Source organism: Giraffa tippelskirchi, chromosome 2, assembly GCF_054371585.1.
Source record: "Giraffa tippelskirchi isolate mGirTip1 chromosome 2, T2T-mGirTip1v1.2.pri, whole genome shotgun sequence".
NCBI classification, from domain to species: Eukaryota; Metazoa; Chordata; class Mammalia; order Artiodactyla; family Giraffidae; genus Giraffa; species Giraffa tippelskirchi.
The window spans coordinates 2,029,591-2,048,687 of record NC_137276.1 but is presented as its reverse complement, the minus strand read 5'-3'; the positions used below and the strand labels follow the sequence as shown (position 1 = coordinate 2,048,687).

The 19,097-nt window shown below is 53.8% G+C and overlaps 2 protein-coding genes and 2 long non-coding RNA genes across 4 annotated transcripts in view; 2 read left to right on the top strand and 2 right to left on the bottom strand.

Moving 5' to 3' along the window:
* Positions 1-1,437: 1,437 nt before the first annotated feature.
* On the bottom strand, positions 1,438-7,159 carry LOC145539228 (uncharacterized). The gene is made up of 3 exons (XR_014077649.1): positions 6,821-7,159; positions 6,381-6,618; positions 1,438-1,586 (listed from the first exon to the last, which is right to left on the bottom strand). It is a non-coding gene; the product is annotated as an uncharacterized LOC145539228 (long non-coding RNA).
* Positions 7,160-7,248: 89 nt separating this feature from the next.
* On the top strand, positions 7,249-9,889 carry LOC145539227 (uncharacterized). Its single transcript, XR_014077648.1, has 5 exons — positions 7,249-7,405; positions 7,489-7,557; positions 7,872-8,110; positions 8,637-8,975; positions 9,520-9,889. It is a non-coding gene; the product is annotated as an uncharacterized LOC145539227 (long non-coding RNA).
* A 1,210-nt stretch (positions 9,890-11,099) lies between these two features.
* On the top strand, positions 11,100-13,647 carry LOC145539226 (uncharacterized). The gene is made up of 4 exons (XM_081572895.1): positions 11,100-11,310; positions 11,845-12,057; positions 12,416-13,178; positions 13,311-13,647. Exons 3-4 carry the CDS (start codon positions 12,559-12,561, stop codon positions 13,522-13,524), a joined length of 834 nt encoding a protein of 277 aa, XP_081429021.1. The 5' UTR covers positions 11,100-11,310; positions 11,845-12,057; positions 12,416-12,558; the 3' UTR covers positions 13,525-13,647.
* A 3,894-nt stretch (positions 13,648-17,541) lies between these two features.
* TCERG1L (transcription elongation regulator 1 like) overlaps positions 17,542-19,097 on the bottom strand; it is a 196,258-nt gene continuing 194,702 nt past the window's right edge. Inside the window, exon 12 of the mRNA XM_081572894.1 lies at positions 17,542-18,439. Within this exon, the coding sequence (XP_081429020.1) occupies positions 18,283-18,439 (157 nt within the window). The 3' untranslated portion in view covers positions 17,542-18,282. The remainder of the gene's footprint in view (positions 18,440-19,097) is intronic.

Here is a 19,097-nt window from a genome sequence, read left to right as displayed (position 1 = left end):
AGCTTCTTCAGCATTACTGGTCGGGGCATAGACTTGGATTACTATGGTATTGAACGGTTTCCCTTGAAAACAAACAGATGATTCTGTCTTTTTTGAGATTGCATCCAAGTAGTGCATTTTGGACTGTTTTGTTGACTATGATGGTTACTCCTTTTCTTCTAAGGAATTCTTGACCACAGTAGTAGATACAATGGTCATCTGAGTTAAATTCATCCATTCCAGTCCATTTTAATTTGCTGATTCCTAAAATGTCTATGTTCACTCTTGCCATCTCCTGTTCGACCACTTCCAATTTGCCTTGATTCATGGACCTAACATTGCAGGTTCCTATGCAATATTGCTCTTTACAGCATCAGACTTACTCCCATCACCAGTCATGTCCACAACTGGGTGTTATTTTTGCTTTGGCTCCATCCCATCATTCTTTCTGGAGTTATTTCTCCACTGATCTCCAGTAGCATATTGGGCACCTACTGACCCGCGGAGTTCATCTTTCAGTGTCCTATCTTTTTGTCTTTCATACTGTTCATGGGGTTCTCAAGGCAGGAATGCTGAAGTGGTTTGCCATGACCATCTCCAGTGGATCACATTTTGTCAGAACTCTCCACCAATGATCCATTGGTCTTGGGTGACCCTACACAGCATGGCTCATAGTTTCATTGAGTTAGACAAGGCTGTGGTCCTTGTGATCAGATTGGTTAGTTTTCTGTGACTGTGGTTTTCAGTCTGTCTGCCCTCTGATGGAGAAGGATAAGAGGTTTATGGAAGCTTCCTGATGGGAGATACTGACTAAGGGGGAAACTGGGTCTTATTCTAATAGGCAGGGCCATGCTCAGTAAATCTTTAATCCAATTTTCTGTTGATGGGCGGGGCTGTGTTCCCTCCCTGTGTTTGACCTGAGGCCAAACTGTGGTGGAGGTAATGAAGATAATGGCCACCTCCTTCAAAAGGTCCCACGCAGGCACTGCTACACTCAGTGCCCCCAACCCTGCAGCAGGCCACCGCCGACCCGCACCTCCACCTGAGACTCCTGGACACTCACGGGCAAGTCTGGGTCAGTCTCTTGTGGGATCGCTGCTCCTTTCTCCTGCATTTTGATGCACACAAGGCTCTGTGCCCTCCGAGAGTCTGGTTCCCCAGGGTAAGTTCTGGCAGTTCTGGAGAGGCCAGGCCGCTCAAGTTAATGTATACATTTCCTGAGATGCCAGTAAAAATGTTAGTAAGTTTATTTTGCTGAAACCAAACACGTAGAATTGATTCCAAATTTCATATGGAAGCTCATGCAAAAGACCTTATAAAAATTAAAAGAAGAACAATGAAGGGAAACTTATTAGATATTAAAAAATATGATAATGTTTCTGACTAAAATAGTGTAATATTGGGAAATGAATCAACAGACAACAGAAGAAAATAGAAACCCATAAATAAACCCCATTATATGTGGAAATTGAGCATGTTTTAAAGAGACTATCTCTCCAGTCTTTAGGAAGAAGGCAAATGTTGGTTAGTGGTGTTATGGGCTTGACTGCCAGTGGGAGAATCAGGCCATCCTGCTCACTGTTCATCATAACACAGCTCAGATAGATCTGCAGATAAACATAGATATATGCAAATATTAGGAGAGAGCAGGGCTGAACCTCTTTTTCACCCAGAGGTGAGCAAAAGGTTTTAAATTTGGAACTCAAACTGTAGAAGCAACACAGTGAAAGAGCGACAGACACGGCGGCGGCTGTTTAAACCGTGCGGTTCGAATCCTCCTCAGTGAACTCAAGACGAGAGCAAGCTGTGAGGACGCGTTTGCAGTTTTACTCACGAACAAGAGTCGTGCCTTAAAGCAAGGCGTCGACGCCGTTCCTCACCTCGCCAATCAGCACAAACGCGTGAGCTTGAAAAGCCTCCCGTTGGCAGGTAGGTAGAGGAAAACCCCCTCCCCAGGGCCAGTCCGAGCACCGAAAGCTGCTTCCCTGTGGAGGAGAGCTGAACTGAATGTCTCAGGAAACGCGTAGCTATACACTCTGGCCTCAAGGTGCAGTTCGAGGAATGCCCTCAAAGAGGAAGCCCCATCGCCCACATTTCCTGGGCAGCACTGGTCCCTCTATGGACGACAGTCCCTCCTTCTGGTAGGCAGTCAGGAACCAGGAAAAGCGGCCAGGGGCCTCTCTATTCTAGAGGGCAGGACCTGTTTTACTTACGCTTCCTTCAAATTGAAGTAGAGTTGATCAGGCGGCACTAGTGGTAAAGAACCTGCCTGATGGTGCAGGAGACTTAAGAGTCTTGGGTTCAGTCCCTGTGTCGGGCAGATCCCCTGGAGGAGGAAATGGCAACCCACTCCAGTGTTCTTGCCTCGGAGATCCCATGGACAGAGACCTGTGGGCTACAATCCATGGGGTCATAAAGAGGTGGACACAACTGAGCGCGTGCACACAGTCTGTAACTGATTTACACTGTGTGTCAGAGCTAGGCGTGCAGAACAGTGATTCAGATATATATGGACATATATACACACATAGTATATATTCTTTTCCAGATTCTTTTCCATTACATATTATTACAAAAAACTAAATACTGAGTATATTTCCCTGTGGTTATAGTAGGTACTCATTGGTTATTTTATATATTATTGTTGTTGTTTAGTTGCTAATTCGTGTCTTACTCTTTGCAATCCCATGGACCATAGCCCTCCAGACTCCTCTGTCCATGGGATTTCCCAGGCAAGAATATTGGAATAGGTTGCCATTTCCTTCTCCAGGGGATCTTCCCAACTCAGGAATCGAACCTGCATCTCCTGCATTGGCAGGCGGATTCTTTACCCTGAGCCAGCAGGGATCTATTATATATATAATAGATAGATTATAATATGTAGACATATAATATATAGGAGTATGTATATGTTACTCCCAAGCTCCTGCTTTACTCCTCCCCCCAGCCATCCCGTTCCTCTCTGGTAACCATGTTTGTTTTCTGGGACTGTAAGTAAAAAAGAAGTGCAAAAAATAGTATACAATCACTTATTTTGTTACATAAAGAAGCCCAGGAAGATGAACTGTATGGTGTGGATGGAAATCTGATGAAGGGGCAGGACTGAGCCTGAGGTTCCTCTGATTAACCTGTTTTATGATTTCAATTTTGAGCCATGTAAATATTTTCCATATTAAAAAAATGAAGTTAATTAAGAAAAAGGAAGTAATAGTGAATTCAAACAGAACTATATGGTCCCAAGCACACATCAAATTTATAACAAACAGCTCCCAGAAAAATAATTCAAAGATCTTTTAAATAGTGCACCCTGTCTATCCTTTGGGATTTATTTTGAGAACAATAAAAAATGTTGTGAATTTCAGTTAGGCTTATTGTTGACAGTGGCAATGAGGTGGTAATCATGAAATGACGTGTGTGTTGGAGGAGAAAGTGGATGAATAAGCATTTGGTTGAGGACGCTGGGAAGGAGCGTTCTCACCATCGGAGAAGGAAGTAAAATGCAGAGGGTGTAAGAGAAAACTGCGATGCTGGTTTTGAGTCATGTCAGCATAAACCCTTGATCTTAAAGATATACATTCTTTAATTTAAAACATAAAAATAAAATTCCATGCACCTACAATGTAACTGTGTGCATATATGTGTGATGTGTGTGCATATTTGTGTGATGTGTATGCACATACATGGATGTATATGTAATTTTCTGCATCTGCTCAGTAAAAGGAATCAGCATCCTTGGAGTCTAATGGAAGCCGAGTGGTTCATGAACCCAGGACATCTCAATGTCATGGAAATAAGGCAGAGCCAAAGGCAAAGGACTCCACCGCGGGGCCCAGATGCCCACCTCCAGGGCCTCCCACTGGCCACAGGCGAGGTCATTTGCGCATCCTGTACTGGAGACAGTGAGTGACAAGTCATTGAAAAACCTATCTGTACAGATGATCGTGAGAGAGAAAGGAGCAGAAAGGAATATTTTTCTTTACCGATGTAGCGCATACGTCCTGTTATTTTGCCACCTGTGGTGTGATGGTTCCCTAAGGGAAGGGTCGTGACCACGGAGGGAGGTTGTGGAGCCAGGTGTCCACACAGACTCAGCACCACTGAGTACGTTTCCACAGACCCCGCACAATCAGGACCAGTAGGGGAGCAAGGGCCATCGTGTGCCTGCTGCCAGGAAGCAGTGAGAAGACAACTCAGCAGGGTCGTGGGCGGAAATGCCATCCCACGGTTAGCCACATGGCAGTCCTACAACCCCGAGTGCCGGCGCTGGTTTTCCAATGGACTGCGGTCCTGAAAAACAGACAGTGTGGGGAACTGGACGGAGGGCAGCTCTGGATCTCTAAATGTCCAAAGGGACCCGGCCAAACTAGTGAGTGAACCAGATAGTATCCTGGGGGAGAAAAAGTGTAACACATTTTTATAAACAGAAGCAACTCAGATATGGACGTGAGCTGACAACTGTGAGCTATTGTTGAGTTAACGTCAAAGCGTTTTAGGTGTGACGGTGGTGTTTCGGTTAGGTGAGCAAGAGTCCTCACTCTGGACACTCGTGCTGAAGAATTTAGGGGTAAAATGTCAGGATGTCTCAGACTCGCTTTTACATAATTGATTAATAGAAAAAAAACAGTGTGTGTGGATGTGTACGTGAACGGATGTGTATATACACAGAGCACAGACACAACAAGCTGCGAAAACGCATGAATTTGAAAAATATAGGAGTGTTTGTTTTACAATTTTTTAACTTTTTTTGAAGGTTTCAAAATTTAAAAATAGCTGGGGAACAGAATAATTCTACGTGCACAAAGGTAGCTGATTTGTTCAGTGACTAATATGAAAGGTGAGTCAGAACTGATTCTGGTTGGAAAAGAAGGAATCTCTCAGAAAAGCAAGTGTCTCAGCCCACGACTGGACAGGGACTGGAACTGCTCCTGGGCCCTTGGGGACCTGGAGTCAGAGGGGCTCTGGGCACGAGGTGGCTGGCGGCCGTGTCCTCCTCCAGCCCTGGGCAGACCTCCCTGGTCCCTGCCCGCCCCGTCCTGCCTCTGTGATTTGTCTTCAATGTGCAGCGATTCATCAAAAACAACGCCCTTCCCTAAGCCATATCCTCTAAAATCAGGCCTGTAAAATTGTTCAGTTCGAAATCTGCAAGCCCATGATTGCATTTATACAACAGCTACGTGGTGTCCAATGTTTATGTGCTCATTACAAAATGTTTTTATAGCGAAATAAAATTCATATATCGAAAGGAGGCAATGCCTTTAATAATTTCTGTGCCCAAAGTATCTCACACTTGCGTTTCCCAGCATGTGTGGGTGTGTGGAACAAGGTGCACTGGGTCTTGTGTGGCGTGAACCCACATCTGGGGCTTTGTCCTCCCCCACCCCCACTGTCCGGGGAATACGGGCATTGCCATGGTGCCGATGGCCTTCCCATCCTGCAGTCCAGGGGTGGACGGAAGGCCCAGCGCGTGGCACTCCTCTCCTGTCCTTCCCACGCACACGCGCGTGCACACACGTGAGTCTTTGCCCAGAGTGCTCTTCCTCTTTTGCTGCAGGCTGAGCCCGTGTAGCTCAGACCACAAGATGTCCCTGCACCGTCCACGCTTCCAGGGCATGAGACCTCAGTGCACCCCAGCCCAGCCCCACAGTCCCGGGGGCGGCGGTCCCCCCGTGAGACCTCAGTGCACCCCAGCCCAGCCCCACAGTCCCGGGGGCGGCGGTCCCCCCGTGAGACCTCAGTGCACCCCAGCCCAGCCCCACAGTCCCGGGGGCGGTGGTCCCCGCGGCCAGGGGGACCCACACAGCTCTCGCCACCCCTTCCCCGAGCACCCCTCCGCCCACCTTGGCCTGGTCTCCACGGCTGCCCTCCTCTTGGGAGGAGGCTGCACCCGGGAAACTGTGGTCCAGGTAACTGAGAGAAGCGGAGTAAAATCATTGGTGGGGCTCGTGGCCACAGGCGCGAGTCCCAAGCGTGACAAGCCAGCCAGGCCGAGAATGGCCCTGGCCCACAGGAGAGACCCCGTGCGTGACATTCCAGGGAAGGGCCCGCCTTAGGCCCTGCTGGACGTGTGCTTGGCCGTGGCCTCAGTCCCCAGGGGCCCTAGTGGCGGGCAGGGCATGGCAGGTGTCCCTACAAAAGGGGCTGCTTTGACCCCTCCAGGGCGAGCTCCAGGCCATTAACACAGGAGGGGAGAACCCAGAAACACAGACGTTTCCACCCAGAACACGGGAGGCTCTGCAGGGTCGGGGGCCTGAGCTCGCTCCTGCACAGGAACCCCGCCTTCAGGTCACGCCTCGGCCCACCTGGACATCACTGCCTGCTCGAGCCGACCCCCAGCTCCCCTCCTCAGGTTTCCGCAGCCCACGTCGGTCCCACTGACCCTGGGGTACCGAGCACTTCCTCACCGTGTCCCTCGTCACAGAAAAGGAGCCCTCAAGTCACCTCCACGAAGGGCCCTGGAGTCAGAGCCGCACACCCCCTGGCAGGCGTCCCTCCAGCCATGCGGGGCTGCCTCTGGGCACCGAGCGCCGGCTGCAGAGAGCCTGTGCCCCACCCCTCGGAACACAGGCTCCAGGTCCTGGTCTGGGGCCACGTTCCTGTCCTGCGTTTCCGTCTTGAGTCTGAGCAAGGAAGTTCTCAATGCTTCTCATAAAAACAAAAACAAACAAACAAACAAAAAACAGTCTTCAGTTAATCAATGTTTTGTCCAGCAGCTCTGCTGAGACTATCAATAAACGTCTAAAGATGTAAATTGTGTCCTGATCTCATTATTGGGCCTTCATCACAAATGTATACAGTGAGCAGCTGATTCTGAGCTCAAGAAACAGCAGGATGGTTGGCTGACCTTGAGTGGTGGCGGAGGGCTAGGCCCTTGATGACCGAAGGGACCCGGCTGGACCCAGGAGGCTGGACGCACATGGACAAGCAGTTTCTGTCCCTTCTCAATCGTGTCGTCCCAGAGATAAGAACTAGGTTGAACCAGGTTGGGGCCACACCCAGCTGTCACCTCCATGGTGACACAGCGCAACACAGCCCAAGCAGCAAAGGCACAGGAAGATGAAAAGTACCATGGAGCCAGCCAGCGCACAGAGGGCCAGCGGGCCGAGCTGCTGGCTTCCCACCGGCCTGCAGAGGAGATGAGCTTGGATGGGGGGTGGACTAGGGCTGGTCATCGCCCAGCTGCAGGAGGCCAGGGCGGGAGCTTGGTGGGCATCCCTTTCCTTACATCACAATCGCAGGGCAGGGCCTCCCTGCTCTGGGCCAGGCTGAGCGGGAGCTGGGGCCCGGCTCATGCCCGGGAGCCTCCTCGGTCACCCCCTGACCCTCGGGGCTGACTCATGGGCGGCCTGAAGTCTGGTCTGGAGGGGGAGGGGGCACCCGAGGGACCCACTGTAGCGTCCAGGGCTCCTGACACGAGGCTTGGGTGCTTGTGGGTCATTCTTCTGTCTCCCTTCTTCTACATGTTTGAAAATGTCCATCTTCACATGTTTTAAAGACCTTAATTCATTCCAGGGCACCATTTCACCGAAGCTCATCTATGCTTCGCTGCTCAGCAACAAGGAAGGATAAAAGTGAGGACGGGTAAGGGCTTCGCCTCTGCTTCTTTTGTTGGGGAGTCAGTCCCCACCCCCTTCCAGGACCTGGGGTTCCTCGTCCTGGTTCCCAGCCATCTCTCCATCTAGTTCAGCTCATCCCTGCTGCCAAGATGTTGCGTGCTATTCACCATGTGGCCACAGCCTGGCTCTTTCCCTGGTTCTATCAGCTCCTGAGCTGGGCAACTCAGATGTGGCCAGAGCCCATTGTAAACGCAGTTCAGTCCAGGCCTGAGCCCCATGGTCACCAACATGACCCGATCTGGCCACGACCCCTGTCTTGCCGCCTTTGCTCCCAAACAGCGGCTCTCTGTTCAGTGCCAGGACTGCTGAGAAGGTGACTGACCCTTGAAATACACGTAAAGGCGACAAGAGGCTACGCCAGGCTCAGAGCATTAAACAAGGCCTCCGCAGCCACCACATTCACACCCTGGGGGTTCTGCCAGAGGCTGGGAGCAGCACGGCCCCCGGGGAAGGAGGCGAGGAAATGACGGAATCCTAACCCTCATCCCCGGGTGGAGAATCGGAGACCCACAAAGGAGGTGAGACTGACCGGCTGGTGCTGCCTGCAGAAGGCGGTGCTGCGGGGTCTACGGGGCAGGGGGACCAGCAGGGACACCCACCTCCTCCGATGCCACCAACCCCACATGGTCAGAGACCCTTTGAAAAGCCCCCCTGCACCTGGCTGGTTTTCTCAGCCTGTGACCGAAAGGAACATTTAAATCCCAAATATTTTCATGTGAATTTGTCTTCAGACTTAATACTAAAAACTCAAATGATCGTGGAAGTGAACACATAGCTGAGAGGCTAATTTTTTTTTTTTCTGGAGATATTTTCATTATTTGATAAGGATTTAAATGGATCTTAACCACCTCCCCAGACAGTTCTTTTTAAATGTTTTAATTTTAAGACCTTCCTGGCTTCATACATTATATGGTGCATAATCAAGTTATATATTCTCTAGCCTAACTTTGCCTGAATAATAAGAAAATGGGATTATAATAATACCTCTGCAGGGGCGATTAAACGCCACGAATGTGATGCATCACTCTTGTCCTCCACCTGCAGAGGCCCTGGGTCCCAGCCAAGCCTAGCGCACCTCAGACTCCAGAGTCCATTCCCCATGAGAAGGACTTCTTGGGGGCACAAGACCTCGTGCATGTGGCATCGGCCTGCTGTCTGAACACGTGACCCCTCACCCTGCAGCCCCCCAGGAGATGGGAACTGAGATGAGGGGGCAGAAGAATTGAATCGGGCCTCCCAAGAGTTTCCGGGGCCAGCCCCAGCTCGCGGGCTGCTCGCCAGCCGTCTCTGGCCCTCCAGCTCTGCTTCAAACAAGTCCGACCCTCGGTGAAGTCTGGAGGGCCCGTGAGGTTGGGTGTGGCCTGGGTCTGCAGCCCTGGGCAGGTGCGTAGAGAGGGAGGTTTAGGGGAAGGGGCTGGGATACAGGAGCGTTGGGCTCTGGGCCCAGCATGGTCGCAGGAAGCTCTCTCTCCCTGGCAGCCACTCCTGTCCTGACCGTGGGGGCTGTGTGGAAATGTGGCTGAATGCCCAGGTCCTCAAGGCAGAGGCTGTGCTCCCGTCCCCGCCCCAGCGCCCTCTCTCTGACTCAGTCTGTCCGTCTATAAAATGGGGTGATAACCTTGACCGGCTCCTGGCACATGTGAGGCTCACATGAGTCCCCACGTGAAGCAGAGAGACGCCTGGGACAGGGGTCCTGGCTGAGGACACCCAGGGTCATTGCTGCCTTCAGCACTTGACCCCCTGGACCCTGCCACGCTGTATCAGCAGGGCCCTTGTCTCACTTCTGCCTTCTGTCCTCTGTGAGTCCTGGATGCAGGGCTGGCCCTGCCCCTTTATCCCCAGAACATAACAGGCCCTGGCACTTAGCTGGGACACAGCGTCGTCTTTGCCCAGTTATGTGTGGGACCCAGTTTTTCACCGTCCACAGCTACAGATGAGGGAGGCGGCAGATCTGGGCAGCCAGAGACCCCCTGCGCAAGGCTCTCCCGAGCTGGTGACCCCGGGTTCCCAGTCCTGACCTCTCAAGAACTGTCTCGGCTGCCAGAGTTCAGGTCTAAGGAATCAGCATCAGGAACACTTGAGTGTGAGCAGCCCAGACCCACCTCCCTCTGCCTCCTGGGCCCCGGGCGATGCTGATGCAATCACAGAGGACACGCAGGCCCCTTTATGGGCCATTTCCATTTCTAAAATAGGGTGTAAGTTGCCAAGTGATGATGCATGTGGCAAGAAATATTTACTACATGCAGGACGGTCATAAATATTTCTTTTATATCCTAAATAAAACCTAAAAATCCTGAGGGTTTTGTGGGCCTCTTTTATGTCTTCCCATTATGGCCCTGGTCCTGTGATTTAGCCAAAATTTAGTGGCCGTGAACGTGAGCTACTGCGGGGCTCCCTTTGACCAGGGCAGCTGTCAGCACTCGGTCCCCAGAGCCGTTCCAGCACCTGTGTCCTGGTGGGGCCGGTGTCTGCCTCGCCCCCAACAGGTGCGCAGGGGTCTCTGATCTGAGCGTCCCGGAAGACTGACGATGTCCCCACGCGGAGTCCCCCAAAGGCTGCCCGGGGCAGGGCAGGGCAGGCAGAGGACCAGCCTGCAAGATGGGCCCACACCTGGCTGACGACTTCAGTGCGTGCCCAGTGCCGGTGGCGTGAGGCCCTCCCTGCCCTGGGCAGTGTTCCTCGAGCACTTAGAGGAGGGAGTTTGGAGCAAGGGAATGGCGGCCCCCATGGAAATTCTTCACAAGTAGCGGCCGGAACTTTGCCAGAAGGCAGCTGGGGTAGCCGGGAGAGGGGTCCCTACCAGGGCTAACCTGTGTATGAGACCCTCTGCCGTCCTTGAGGCGACAAGGATTTCCCAGATCACACCAGCCTAGGGTAAATCCAGGATCCTAAGAACAGGGGCAAAATGGAAAAATAAGGCCCCTCTGGGTTAGACCCATCTGCCAACGCAGGTGTCCCTACGTCACCCCCTCATCCCTACTCCCTCCGATGATTTGGGCCGTTTCTAAAAGCATGGCTCTGGTTTGAGAGCTGCTCCCGGGAGGGACGCTCACCCCTGGTGTTCGGGCTGCGTCCTGAAGCCCTGGGCATGATGGAGATGGAGCCATCATTCCCAGAGGGCTCCATTTCTGCGTGCGCCCAGGTTTCCCGCTATCCTCTCTGTGCCCAGAGAAAAATGCCTGTGCCCAGAGAAAAATGCCTGTGCTGGGCGTTGAAGAGCAGGAGTCGTAAAGTCGTCTGACTGCAAACTTGTCTGTGTCACGGAAGGTGTCTCGGGGCAGGGGAGCGGCTGTCTTCATCTGTGGTTTGCAGGCTGAGGTCCCAGATTGAGAGCATCTGGGCGAGGTGCCTGGGCTGGAAGGAATCGATCATCTTTGGACGGTCCGGCCAGCGCTGCAAATTCACACCTAGCTGACACAAACCACATCTGAGAACTCGGAGCCTGCATGCTGAGTGACCAGGGAGACACGCACAGCTAATTGGCTTCAAGTTTCCTGAATGATACATGGGGAGCTGGAGGGGACTAAGCAGCTGCCAGCTGGCGTCACTGAGTCCCTGGACTCAGTCCGTTTCAAGTCGCCCCTTCCCTGTCCTGGGCTAAGAAGTCACTGACATCCCAGCCACCTGGGCCTGAGCCTGCGGGATGGGAGGCAGAGTGCAGACCTGATGAGAATGTTCCCCGTGGCTGGACCCGAGTCAGACACAAGCTGGACTAAAGGTGACAGCTCAGAGATGAGACGGGGAGCCTGGCCGGTGACCTATGAGATCTGACTCGAACTGGATGGAGGGCTTCGTGCTCCTAAGCAAGGGGGTGTGAGGATGGGATGACCCAGGAGAAAATGGGGCGCATGCCGACGGTGCTGATTCAGCCACCGTCCAGGGTGGAGGCTGGGCCGGACGACCTCGAGGACCACAGCGCCCAGGGGGGCTGCCCCTCACAGGATGAATGTGCGGCCCTCCCCCCGCAGCTGCCCATGCATGCCCTTCAGAGGTGCCCTCTGCTCCCATGCCTGCCTTGCCCCCCAGGAACCTCAGCCCTGCGGGTCCCCCACCTCCAGCCACCCTGGGGTGTTGGCTCCACTGAGCCCTTGCTCCCGGACCTGCCCGCCCTGTGCCTGCCCGGCCCCACCGCCCCCTGTTCTCACGGGCACACCCTCCTGGACCTCTGTCCCAGCCCTGCCCGCTCTGCGACCTCACACACTGACCCGGTCATTCCTCGTCCCTTGCTGGGCCTCTGCCTTCTCTGCTCCAGCATCAGGTTCCCAGAGGGCGGGGCCACGTCCCTTTGTTTCCTGCCTGGAACCTCTGAGAAGTACACTGAGATCTGCGGTCAAACGAATGAGTGAGACCATCTGACAACACGACCTGACTCTCCAGGGACCCACACGAAGCAGACTTTGGAGAAGCCTCCTGGGTCCACTCACTGATTCAGGAATTCAGTGTGTTTATGACCCAGGTGCTCAAGGTGAGGCCCGGTCCCAGTGCATCAGACATACCCTCCAGGACCACTGATGCTGGGGCAGGACGCTGTGGGCAGTTCCCCAGGCCAACCTCGCTCCCCATCCCTGCCCTCTGAGCCTCTGCTGAGCTGCCCCTCCTCCCCGCCCCTCCCCTCCTCCCCCTCCTCCCCCAACCCTCTCCCTCCTCCCCACCCCTCCCCTCCTCCCCACCCCTCCCCCTCTTCCCCCAACCTTCTCCCTCCTCCCCCTCCCCCTACCCCCTCCTCCCCCTCTCCTGCAGCTCCTTTCTCTGCATTAACTGCTCCATCACGGGCTGACCCTTCTACCGACCTGAGAGCTGCTGCTGGAGTTTCCTTCCCGCAGGGCCCACTCTGAAGACACAGAGAAGACGGCAAAAGTCCATGAGTGACGCAAGGCATGACCACTTTCAGCCACGGTAGCCAGATTCTACGTGCCCTGTGGGGTGGGGGCTGGGGGGTGGTTTGGAGCACAGATTCCGGAGTCAGATGACATCTGGGCAAGTCCTGCCTACGTCAGTCTGGGTGCCTTTGGGCAAGTTGCTCACCCCTCCAGACCTGAGTTTCCCCAGTGAACGGAGGATGGTAGCAGAACCCAGCCCAGAGGGTACCGGGAGGTCCCGTGAGGCCCCCGCCAGCACCCGGCAGGGAGCAGCGTCCGTGACGTCAGCCACCAGGATCGGCATGTCCATTATGTGCCCATCAAGTGCCCTGGTCACTCAGACTAAGGAGCCTGTCCCGGGTACCGAGTCACTGAACCGCGGTGGCTCAGAACAAGGGCACGTCCTGTTCTGCCCACAGACTGCGATGTGGGCGGGCTGGCGTCTGCTCTCCTTGGGGATCGGCTGCTGCCTCCGCAAGGCTGGAGCCAGAAGCACGGCCCCCAGGTGGGGCCCACGACTGGGACGCCTGCACCTGGCTTTTCCACAAAGCCAGGGCTTCCAAACAGCCCGGTGGCTCCCAGCGAGGGCTTCCAAGCCTGGAGGAGCCACGAGGGGCCCCGTGCCCTCCCGTGCTGGCCTGGCCAGTCACAGCACGGAGTCTGTCACACTCTGCTGCTGGGGCGGGCGCAGAACCCTGCCCAAACCCCGCCCGGTGCAGAGTGTCAGGTAAGGTGAGCACGAGGGTGTGTGTGTGTGTGTGTGTGTGTGTGTGTGGAGGGGGAGGGGCATTTTTGGGAAACACGTTTTGCCACAAAACCGCACCAGAGTAAAGACGGGACTAAACCTGCCCCGTGTCAGACCAGGGACCAAAGGACGTGGCAGGCACTGCAGCACCGGCGCCCGGATGGGGAGCCCGCCGGGAGCTCAGGACGGGAGCAGGAGGCCCACCGTCAAGCAGGATGCAGCCACCTACCCGCCTCCACCCCTGGGCACCCTGAGGACACTCAGGGCAGGAAACACGGGATGCCGGCCCCAGAGAGCCCAGGCGGGATCAAAGGAACGATTTCAGTGAGCTCAGACTCTCGCATCTTCCCATACATAGAAAACTTCACATCTCTTGAATTAGCAGCAGTCTTTCAAAGTTCCAACTACCCGGTCATTTGTTGTAAAAAGTCCTATGTGCGTGCGTGCTAAATCACTTTAGTCGTGTCCGACTCTGTGTGACCCCATGGACTGTAGCCCACCAGACTCCTCTGTCCATGGGGATTCTCCAGGCAAGAAAACTGGAGTGGGTTGCCATGCCCTCCTCCAGGGGGTCTTCCTGACCCAGGGATCGAACCTGGGTGTCCTGCACTGCAGGTGGATTCTTAACCAACTGAGCCAGCAGGGAAGCCCTTCACAGCAATGACCCCCCTCGAAATCGTTACTTCATTATCTTGGCAGACATTTCATGAATCATCAGGAGACTTTAACCTGGTTGACACTTCAAAAACTTTATCAGGAAAATATAAACAAAGTTCACATATTTGGCAAAAAGAAGACATGTGAATGATTTTCTCTCACTATTGTTGATGAACTGTTTGAAGCAGATCATCCAAATGAAGCATCAGTGAAGACAAAAACATTTAGTAAGAAAGTGAATACTCAGCAGATCTGGGATGAGAAGTCTGTCATCACTGTTGATACGAGAGCAACCGGGAGGAAGCCACTTGGGTTTGTCATTCTGGCTCATGTCAGCAGGCGGTTCAAAGCTCCACTCCGTCTCACTGCTCCAGGGTCCAGGCCCCCCGCCTGTCTTCTGAGGACCCTCCTGCAGAGCCGGGGGGCCCAAGGCGGGAGATCAGGGGCAAAATTCTCCCGGGGACGTCTGCCCTGGGCAAGAGGTTCTAAGAGGCGGAGGAAATGGGGGCCGTGGCATTACCAAGAAGGACTTGAAGAGCACCAGATGGAGAGGAAGAAGGGTCACTGATGACCCAGGGGTCACAGACAGCGCCCACCTGTAGGTGCCGTGCAGCAGGGTAGCGGGGGAAGCGGGGTCCGGAGGACGGGTTCTCGTCTGGGTGACACAGGGGGGAAAAGCGGGGGGAGGTGTGGGGTGATGGGGACCAGGACCAGAGCCCCGAAGAGAAGGGGTTTAATCAAACCATCGGGGACAAAAAGAGCCGCCGCCCTTTCTTCCAGCTCCTCTCTGTCCTTTGACTGAGTGACATGCTCGCAGTTGTGAACTTTTTTAAGAGAAGATCAGGTGAGGTTTATTTTTTTTCCTCTACTCTTCACCCATTTCTCCCACCTGCGCCCCTGCCTCTGGCTACCGCCATTCAGTGGTTGGTGTCCTGCTAATGTTTCGCAGCGTACAAGTCACACTGAGTTAACCTAAGCTATGCTAGTGGCATTGAAAACAAAAGTGAAATGCGCAAAAATTAAAAGAAGCTATCATTTAAAAGAAATCTTGGTCTATCATATTTTTATAGCATCCATATACGCAGACATCTAAAAAATATTGATGGTTTCTGCAGCCCGGAAAAGGAGCAAGCATTTGAAATGCGGTCCATGTACAAAGATAAACCAGCTTTTCTCAAACTTGTGTTTCTCCTGAGGCCTTGTCTGATTAGACCCTGGGTGCCTTGCCCCTTGGCAAACTGATTGATAAGGGACAGATGCGAATCTAGATGTAGATATAAAGATAATCAGAGATTATCTATCCATCTTCAACTATAAATCATTTAATTTTCTTAGATTCAAAATCATGATTACATGAACTAAAAGGTAAGTTCCCAAATTCTTGGGTGAAAAGCAAAAATGTCTGGAGAATTTCCTACAGGGTGTTGGGGAAACTGTGTCTTTCTAACCACTAAGTTATGTATAATTTAAGCTTTTAGTCAATATCCCTTTAGGATTAACTTGTAACAAAGTCAATAGAATATGTAAAAAAGCAGAACCAAGATGCTGGATCCTGTCCTTGGGGACCAGGCTGTCCAAACTCTCAAGCTAGGGGATGGGAGTAAGGATTCTCTGGGTGGGTCACTGAGCGTAGTAATGAGGGGGCCCCTCTCACCTCCCCTTGGTGGTGATCGGGAGAGTCAGCCTAAGGAGACAACCCCACAGCCCAGCCTGTCAGGGCCCGGTCCTTCTGGTGGCAAAGTGTCAGAGCCGTCCAGTGCTTCATCATGCCAGCTGCTCCCGGGGTATAAGGCTCTTGGTTGCTCCAGGGAATCTGGTGGGTGTGAACCCGTTGCTGCAACTCCTTTCCCGGTAAAAGCATTCCTTGGTCAAGAGGACGTCCTATGGGAAGCCAGGACGACAAGCTCTGCCAGGGCACGGACTATGATGATGGTGGAGGCGCTCTGGGCAGGCAGGGGGATTGATATCTGAGGGACTCATTTATTCAAGAGGAGAAGTGCTGCCCCAGTAACAGAGAGGATCCCTGTGATCAGCCTGCTGTGGGGACACAGAGCCACCTCTCACGGCAGCAGCTACACCATGCTGACCGGCATGTTGCTAAATGCACACGCGTCCCGCCCCGGCATCACGGTCTCTCTGCAGGCGGGACCACTGAGCAAGAATCCGGGCAAGCACAGGGCTGACAGCCGCACGACCGCCTGCCTGGACCACCTGGGGTTGGAAGCTCTTTGTAAAGCTCATGGGGCATCAGTGCCCACAGGCTCTTTGGTGACCTCTCCGTCACCCGTCACACCCGCCGCTGGTGCCGCGTCAACCTCAGCCCGCAGAGCAGTGTGCTTCCTGCCTTGGGCCAGAATGACAGGTTCTAGAACCGCCATTCTGAGCAGTCTCAAGTTCCCCCACAGAGAGACCCTCCTCTGGGGCTTGCGGGGGTCTCTCCTAATCCGGGCTGTGATGGGCCAAGGGCTGCTCGTGTCTGGAGCCAGCAGCTGCACCTTCTAGGTGGTGAGCAGGGCGGTGAGAAGAAGAGCCGTGGGCAGAGAGGGTCCAGAAGGGGCGTGGGTTCCCTCCCACCTCCAGACCGGCTCAGGCCCCGGCTTGGCTGCAGTCGTCCATTTTAAATGAAACACTGCCAGGCACCTCCAGTGTCGCACTGCGGGATCAGACGGCAGTTCACGGAGGGCGATCCGGCTGCAGACGTTTGTGTGAAGTACGTGGAAACAGCAGAGGTAGGGAGCAGCCACCCCCACAGCCCACACCCCAGGCTCAGAGAAGCGTCTTTGGAACGTGCCTCTCAGGAGTGCAGAGATCCAGACCCAGCTGGCTGAGCAAACGCCAGAGAAGCCGATGGGAGCAGCTGGACGGCCACCCTCTATGGTGCCAAGCGGTCCTTGTGGCTGAGTCTCCTGAGATGCACTCCACTCAAACCCACCTGGAGACGTGTTGGGGACGCTCCGGCTGCCCCGCTCTCGGGGACTGATGCTCAGGTGGTTGGTCCCAGCGCCTCCCTAGAGCCAGAGGCAAGCAGCTGGCTTGGCAGATGGATCCTTGCTGCTGATGGCAGGAGAGCGCTCCAGCTTCCTGGAAATCCCAGGGGTTCCCCGGGAGCTCCTACATTTCCCAGTTCCCTCCTAATACGTTCGACAAAGTGTTCTTTTTCAGGAATTGTCTGATGAGAAAGAAGTTACGTGGGAGACATTGCCAGGGTTCTGCTGGGGACACAGACAGGATATCTGAATAGACACTTCATAAACCTGGAATCAATAAACAGATGTTCAATAATTCACAGAATGTGATTAATTAGCTGGTTTTATCAAATATGATTCCACCCGGGGCTGGTAGCTTGAAAAGCAAGACTTCCTTCTGAGTAGTACCGTCACAGCCCTTACAGGCAATGACAGATGCTTTTATGAATCTTTTGAAATCGAGTATCTTTAAGTAAAAGTGTTAGTCGCTCAGTCATGTCTGACTCTTTGCGACCCCATGGCCTGTAGCCCACCAGGCTCCTCTGTCCATGGAATTCTCCAGGCAAGAATACTGGAGTGGTTGCCATTTCCTTCTCCGGGAGATCTTCCTGACCCAGGGATTGAACCTGGGTGTCCTGCATTGCAGGCGGGGTTTTTACCGTCTGAGCTACCAGGGGAGCCACAATTTTTGTTGCTTAAGCTTGGAAGTCTAAGCCACAAGATACACTGGTTTAAAATATTTATTAATTCAAAAAAATTAAAAATTTTTTTATACAAAGATGGTGAGAAAAATCTCATGCAAACTCTGGGCATACAAGAAAAATAACTCAAATATTCATAAGATGATTTGTACAAAATAATTCTTTTTTAGGTAGGACCTCCCACAGACAGCGCAGCCCCCTTCTCCAGGCCCAACACTCCCCGGGGGAGAGGGTGGGCGATCACCCTTCAACCTGCAGGCAGTCCGTGGTCCGTGCGTCCAATGGTCACAGGTGTCACTGCGATGATGAACAATTTATGCTACTACTCAGAGAACTAGACCGAGACCCGGGACCCGAGGCAGGACGTCCCAACACCCTGGAACTCCTGAGGGATGGAAGGAACTCACAAAAGCTTCCAGAAAACTTTCAGAGAATTGGCTCGACTGATGAAAACGCCTTGAGGGGGTTCGAGTCGGTGTCTCCGCTGAGGTGCAAACCTGCGGCAGACTTAGAATTTGTCTATATTACAAGTCATCTGCGTAAGTAAAACAATTAAGGGAGTGACATATCATGGCAATAAGAAATGCATCAAACTCGGAAGGCTGTACCAAAGGGAGCTTCAATATGAAACAGTAATCCTGGGAGAGCGAAGCCTACGGTCCACGGGCCCCCAACCCGGCCGGCCGGGCGCCACCCCCACGCCGCCTCCACCTCCGCCCCACGCTCCGCTCCGACGCTCAGCCTGATCGCGTCCTCACACTCTCATCTCATCTTCCGGAGCCTGAGTCTGTTTTCTTTGTCCCGCTTCTTGAGAATAAGGATGAACTGGTTGAAAAAATGCTCCTGGTCCTTCCGCTTTTGGACAAGTCGAAACCTCTGATCCCGGCCGTACTTCTCAGCAAACTCCTTAAATGTGGTCCTGGAAGACAAAAGTCATCCTGAGGGCCTTCCTGGAGGAGAGTGGCTCCTGGGGCTCTGAGCACCTCTTCCTTGAGGCCAGGGTCCCAGGAGCAGAACCCTCGACAGGTGGATGGGCAGAGGGAACGGCCACTGGGCCTCCGACACCACCTGCCTGCTCCCCATAATGGGCGTCACTTCCCCCGGGCCCGGCCGATGCCTGAGCCACGTTAACTCACTCATCTGCCCGTCTCTGCATCCAGCCGCCCTCTGGACACGAGCCTGGCCTCACCTCCCTCCTGGGCCTCGTCTCACTCCAAGCCCCCCAGCGCCCACCCATCTCCCTCCTGGGCCTCGTCTCACTCCAAGCCCCGCAGCGGCCACCCCGTCACCGCTCAGCCCCCACTGGTCTTCTTGCTCCCTCTGCTCCTGTGCTCCTACTTGCCTTGGGCTTCGCATATGCTGTTCCCTCCGCCTGGCACACCCTTCCCTCATTTCCCCACTCATCCTTTAGAGCTCTCTCCTCACCAGAAGTGAGAAGCGGAACATTTCCTGCCACATCAGTAAACCAAGGATGTCACAGGTACCAGCGACTGCAGCCACCACGGACCGTGAGCTCAGGAAGGAACGAACCCCTGCCAGCTGGCAGCCACCAGACAGCAGCCCCTCTGCACGGCGAG

Bases quoted from the DNA above. Each gene is read 5' to 3' on its own strand.
- LOC145539226 (XM_081572895.1), top strand. From the start codon at position 12,559: ATGACATCTGGGCAAGTCCTGCCTACGTCAGTCTGGGTGCCTTTGGGC. The intron at 13,179-13,310 runs GTAAGGTGAGCA...GCCCCGTGTCAG, and splicing joins CGCCCGGTGCAGAGTGTCAG to ACCAGGGACCAAAGGACGTG.